Raw genomic sequence first — 6,311 nt, forward strand, 5'->3', positions numbered from 1 at the left:
TGAAATCTGTAAGAGTCTCCTTGGGACTACTCGGGGTTTTGTCAGAGCAATTTCTGCAAAACAAGAATCATTTTCCCAGTTTAACAAATTCGAAGCAGTAATTACCTGGAATTTGACAAGCCTGCTTGTACTACTTAAACCAGATAGACAGTTTAACACAGCTTCGGCTGAAATGTCTGGTCCCAAAATTGTTTACTCCAGTGGTAACTTACTACTCGTTTACCACAGTGTGTGGTATAAACTCTAATGCAGTGTGTATTTCTTCCAAGCTTTCCCTGGACAAAACTATGTTTGCATGGATATAACTTTCCCAGTTCTTCCTCTTACATGAATTTTTTCCACCCCACAGTATTTTCAAGAAGCTATTTGATAATAGCTAGTGTAATGGAAAAACTAATGCAAGCCCACGGGGAAGGGAGAGATGTTTATTAAACCAGTTATTCCCGTGGCATCGGAACGTGTTACAGGTGTTACACACATTCAAACTAGAACAGCCTCACCCGTCAGGTCGATGGGTACCGGGTTTCTCTGGGGTTCTACAGGACGCAGAATGTGATGCCTGCTGTAGTATTCTCTAGTGCATTTTATTCCTTGGCCCTTCTTAAAATCTGATCTGTTTCTGTTAGTGTTTCTTTTGATTTGTGGAATCTAGAAAGGTTTACACCAATATTTCTAGTAAGTGCAGCATGTAAACCACATGTCATAAAACAGGAAGCAAGCTGAAAGACTCAATCAGTGGAAATATAAGGCTCAATATAAGATTTTTTTTTTTGCAAACTCTACTAAATAAGAAAGCTTCCCAGCACAATTGTATTTTTATCATGTCACTGTTCTTTTGTTTTGAAGTGTCTGTGAAGTCCATATTGCTGTAATAATGTTTTATTGTTCTGTGCAGCCAGACTATCAGTGGTATGTTCCTGACCAGTTTCCGCCAGATGTGCAGCACAAGGCAAATGGTAAGACAACAGCTGTAGAGAGCATATTTTAAATGTACTTTTTTTAAATGGGGACCTTTGAGGGATGTAAAGTAAACTTTCCTATTTATCTGTTGAGTGCTTATGTGACAGCTTCGCCTCATAGAGCCGAGGTTGGTCTATGTGCAACACAAGTGAGGTTTCCAATGTAATATCGTCTACCTTACGGCTTTCGGCTTCGTTGCAATTCATAAAATGACTCTATTACCCGTTATAGGATCATACATTTACCTCATTAAACACCTAGTAACAGTCCTAAAGAAAATATATCCTCAGATTGTCCTGAGAGCTTCTGTTGCTCTAGCTAAGATCAAATCTAATGATGTACTGAACCCAGGAGCCACAGCGGGGCAGATTCGAAGTCCTTGGAAACAAAGTACAGGGTTTAGGATGTCGCTTCACCTTAAAGGAAAAATGCCCATTGCTATTTCTTGATCTGCTCTGATAGTTGAAGGTGCCAGTTCTGAAAATAAACCCACGTAAACTGACAGAGTTAATCACTTGCCAAAGTGTCAGTGTAAACATCTTTAGGAAACCGTGAGGAGTATTTAGTATTTGTACCTGGATTTGAAATCACACCGAGTTACTGGGTGTTATGAAGTACTGTGTTTAGACCACTGAACAGATGGAGGCCAGAGAGCACGGGGAAGAAGGGATGTTGTTCTGGGTGGGAATCTGCTCCTCCAGATCTTTGTCTCTAGAAACTCTCCTAAATCCACCCACTCCTTTTCTCTCAGAAGTGGTTGAGAATTATGGCACCTGAAGTTTTGTGTGTGCTCTGTTCTTGCCTCCTGGCTCTTTAGTAGAGATACCATCTCAGGTGAATGATACACCATCCTGCGCTGCACAGGGACCAGCCAAGTTTGCTGGTGTCCCTTTCAGGTGTGCGTTTCCTGTGTCTGCTGCCATCTCACGGTGCGAGTGGGCACCTTATGGGGGTGCCAGGAACTCATCACCCAAAGCTGGCTTATAACATCTGGAAGAAGATGGCTACGGAGGAACTGCGCTGTTATTTATCGTCATCCCTATATGCACAGAAGAGAGGGTAGGGTGGGAATATAGCAGTGGAGGATGAGCTTCCTGTAATTACATGGCAACTGTTCGGAGAGCTCTGATGTGGTCATGGGGAAAGTAAAGAGGACATGAGATTAAGCTTGTGGTTCCTCCCGCTTAAACTCAAAGTGATTTACTGCACCAGAGAATACAGGGAGGGTATTTATAACGGTGAATGAAACAAGTCTGGCCACCAGCTGCAGCTGCGGTCCAGGGCAGTACCTTTAGGGAATCTGAAGAAAGAGAGTTCTTCTTTTACCCTGCTTGATTATACGACTTGACTTCTGGCAGCACAGGGAAGCAGTGGGAGGTAGGCAGAGATGAAAGACGACGATGATGAGGAGATGTTGTCTCACTGCATCAGCAGTGTATGCCAGGAGCGTAACTTGTCCTGCCCGCCTCTGGGCTGGTCCCTTCCTGCTTCTTTGCTGTGCAGAAAGCCGAGTCCTAAACCGTGCTTAACCCCCCCCAGCTAAGCCTTGTTTGACCAGCCACGCTGCCTTCGGAGGGACATCACCTCCTAAGTCTGTCTGTGCTGTGTCCCGCAGCGTTCCTGGAACTGCTTTCTGATCTTTTTGTTCTTGGTTAAGGGTTTTTGTTCTTGATGTGGGTTTGGGGTTTTTTTTTCCTTCTTAAGGAGAGAGGCAGAAAGATTTCCAGCAAATGTACTTATTGTCACTTTGTTTGGCAAGCAGTGTTGACTTCCTTCCTTATCCAACTGTGCAAATTTGAAGAGACAGTAGAAAAAAAGATTGCTTTTTGGAAGTTTTCCCTGAACCCAGTTTTTTAATGAAAAATTCTCTGGAGAAGAGGTTTATTGCTCAAAGCCTGCTCAGAGCAAGAACCCTTTTGCACGCCACAACTGCTGGCAGAACGATTCTCAGTACGTGTATTTAAGGACCCCAGTTACCCCTTCAGAACATCGAAGAGAACCACTGGATTTCTTTGACCTAAAAACCTGTACGGTTTTATTTTTGATCTAGTTATGCCAGGCACAGAAAGAAGCCAGAACGGAGCCTTTAACCTCCCTCTCAGTTCAAGGGGTGGCTCCGGAAGGTTGTAGGAAAGATGAGAGCAGCCGGTCACCACCTCATCGTGGCACACCTGGGGAAAGCAGGAACCAACCTGCGAAGCCCTAAAGCGTGCCCGGATGAAGCAGCATGGTGTGTCGGCTTCTTTCCGTTATAATATCATCTCTCGTTCCCTTCCACACTCTGCTGCTTTCCAGATTTTTGCCCTGAAGGCACCTACTTTGCTGCTAATGTTGTTATAATTACAGCTAATTGGAAGAAGAGGAGGGAGAAGTGTGGGGTTTTCCACTGAAAATAATGACATCTGTAGCGAGGGCCGGGGGCGAATGAAAAAATGAAAAATGAATTTGGGGAGGTCTTCAATGCAAACCAGACAGGAAAAAAAAAAGCAATTAACCGACATCTTAATTTTCCTGGAAAAATTCCCAGACCCTAAACATTTTCGGTGTTAGCCTGTCCTCGGTGCATACATTACATTAGCAATGATCAGTGCTCCCAACGAGCCAGGACAGATTTAATTAGCAGCTTGCCATCCCCACTGGGAAGGGAAATGTGATTATTTTCAGGATTTCTACGGATACAGCTCGATGTCTGCTACTGCCGTGTAGCGCACCTTTAATTTCGAACTGCAGAGCACGAGCAGCTGTCTGCTTTTAGAGCGGTGCTGCTTTTACAAGTCAGCTGGAGCTGAAGATCACAGAACACGTCGTAGCTCTTCAAAGTACCAGGCAGGAAAGTTTCAGGAGAAGAGGAACAGGATTTGTAGTCTAAACAGCTGTGTGATTTGATAATTTCATTTCTATGAAAAAACACAGCAGGATTTATATTCAGTACCTCCTAGGTTTTAAATGGCATCACATATGCTGACTTTTTTTTTTTCTTTGAGAACGAAATACTGGGAAGAATCAAGGCATTTAAGGGAACTTGGCTGAAAAGGGATGTTGATGATGGTTTTCTGGTGATAGGGTGACATGGCGGCTGTTTTCATCAAGTCTTTATCTTTCCTGGTGACTCGAAGCATCCATCTGCCATCTGGAAATATCCTTAGGTCCGCACTGATCATCTAAGGAAGCAATGTGAAAATTCAGTCCACACCGTTTGCTGGTTAGAGTAGCAGCCAAGTGCTGCCCCCCCTCGTTACACAGAGCCCACCTTCCTTTGCCTATTGTAGGTGGGTTTTAAATGCTGAGCTCTGAAGCCTGCTCCTGCTGTGAAATATCCAGAAGTTTTTCTGGATAGGTGAGAACACTCATCTTTTTGGGGAATTGCGTGTTACATCATGTTCACCTTCTCTGGCAGAGCGTGCCTGCAGTGCTGTGGTATTTGCCAGCTTGCTGGGCAAGGACTTTAGGAGCCAAGAGCGTCTTGGCATAAGCAGGGTGACCTCAGTGAGTCCCAGTGGGACTCGAGATTGGGAAGGAACAAAAATAATTGAACGATATCCCTGCCGTATCACTGCCTGAGGTGTTTGGATATCGAAGTTGTCTCTTCATTATTTTTTTCCCCAAGTTATATTGTTTTATGAATCCTGACATTTGATGTGAGGCTTGGGAGGGCATTTCTTGTTAGGAAAGTTGAGTTGCACTGCCTTTGTTGAGGGGGCTATTTGCATGAAATGAAACGAGCTCACAAATACCTGTATTTATTTACCTCGCACGAAGAACAGGCTGTTGCCCTTCCTGGCTTTGATGAACAAATATAATGAATTTTAGCTCTGATATTATTTGCAAAGTGAAGGTGTCACCAAAATCATTGCTTCTCTGTGCTGCCACCTGGTACAAGTGTGGGCCTTTTGGATCGAGTTTTCTTCCGTATACATTTGGATATCATCAGCGAGTGAGTGATGGGGTTTCTGCGTAGCAGCTGCAGAGCAATTCTCCCAGGCAAATTCAAAACCCTGCTGGAAATATTTTGCTCTTAATGTTTCTCCTGCAAGCGAAATAATGTGTGTGCACTTGTGCGTGTGCTACTAGTGATGTGTTACAGCATTTCCAGAAGCTTTTGAAACTTCAGGAAGGAAATGCGTGTTACACCGGCAATAGTCTATTTCCTCTCTTGGATTTTGTTTTGTTTTGCTAGCTCGAGTGAGTTACTTTCAAACACATCTTTGAACCACAGGCACCTACTTAGCCATACATCCTACTGCCTAATTCTTCCCTCTGTCATACGTAGCTACTCTCTTGGGTGCCCCTAGTTCTAACGTAGTACCTGTGAGCAGTGCTGGACGTCAGCTGTCCTTCTCGGAGCTCTGGAAAGATTTTATGCCGAGGCTGTAGGTGACTAGACCCTCCTGTTTGCTCTGTTTCAAGAATCAGGACTAGATGAGAGTCGAGAGGCAGCGAGACTCCAGTGCACTGTGCGATGTCCCTTCTGCTGCTGCCTCACGCTTGCTGCCGGTGGTATTGGACTGATTACAGGCTTGTAACGATGAACAGGGCTGGCTCCAGGGAGGGGGGTGTGTGTGTACTTGTTACAAAACAGAGGGAGACTAATCATGAGCGAGTCGTCTTGCTCAGTGTCAAAATAATCTGTGCTGATTCACCTTTGCAGAGTCACCCTCGGAGAAGGGAGCCCATCGCTGACAGCCTGTGACCTGAAGAAGCGCAGACCAGCGGCTGCGAGCTACTCTTGCCACCTCATCGTTGCGTTTTGTTCTGGGCATTTTTGCCCCTAGCTCCTTGTCTCTTCAGCACGTGTTACTTGTGCCCGGTGAAATCCCTGTGAGGCCAATAGAAGAACAGGCTCGTGATGCTCGGAACCGGTTAAACTCTGCTGGGAAGCGTTCTTGCCCTTTGTTCTGAAGTTGCTGTTTGTGCTGCCTATGAGAATCTGCTAAAAAGCCTTCTGGGAAAAGATGCAGCTCTTGCCCGCGACTCAGAGGCAGTCACAGCTGGTTTGAATTCAAGAGTTTATAAGCCCAGTAATGTTGTGATTTTTTTTGTTTGAGAATTATCCTTTTTTTATTATTTGATTCCAGGGAATGATTTGTTGATATACCATCTTGAATTCTGTGCCCTTTTTCCTGGTTGTTTGGTAAAACGGAAATCTACTTCGCTGTTTTAATGGTAGAATGGAAAGCTGCTTCGCTTTAATCAGGGTACCGCTGATGTCCAGCCAGGTAGAAGGTGCCTCCTTCCCTTTTTGAGGCAAGGCCAGCTCTCCTTCTGCTTCGGCTCCAGAATTATATGAAAAATGTAATCACAGGGTTTTTTCCGTGTGTACTTATTTGTATCAGAAGAATTTTAGTAGGAAT

At 44.6% G+C, this 6,311-nt stretch overlaps 1 protein-coding gene across 1 annotated transcript in view; it reads left to right on the forward strand.

Annotated features, from left to right (window-relative positions):
- Window positions 1-5,640, forward strand: part of TNIP3 (TNFAIP3 interacting protein 3) — a gene marked incomplete at its 5' end in the record, with an annotated part of 59,327 nt that extends 53,687 nt beyond the window's left edge. Inside the window, 2 exon segments of the mRNA XM_010136492.1 lie at window positions 896-956; window positions 5,609-5,640. Coding sequence (XP_010134794.1) covers window positions 896-956; window positions 5,609-5,640 — 93 coding nt within the window.
- Window positions 5,641-6,311: the final 671 nt, after the last annotated feature.

The sequence above is a fragment of the Buceros rhinoceros genome, unplaced genomic scaffold (genome assembly GCF_000710305.1).
Source record: "Buceros rhinoceros silvestris isolate BGI_N320 unplaced genomic scaffold, ASM71030v1 scaffold7620, whole genome shotgun sequence".
Classification (NCBI taxonomy): domain Eukaryota; kingdom Metazoa; phylum Chordata; class Aves; order Bucerotiformes; family Bucerotidae; genus Buceros; species Buceros rhinoceros.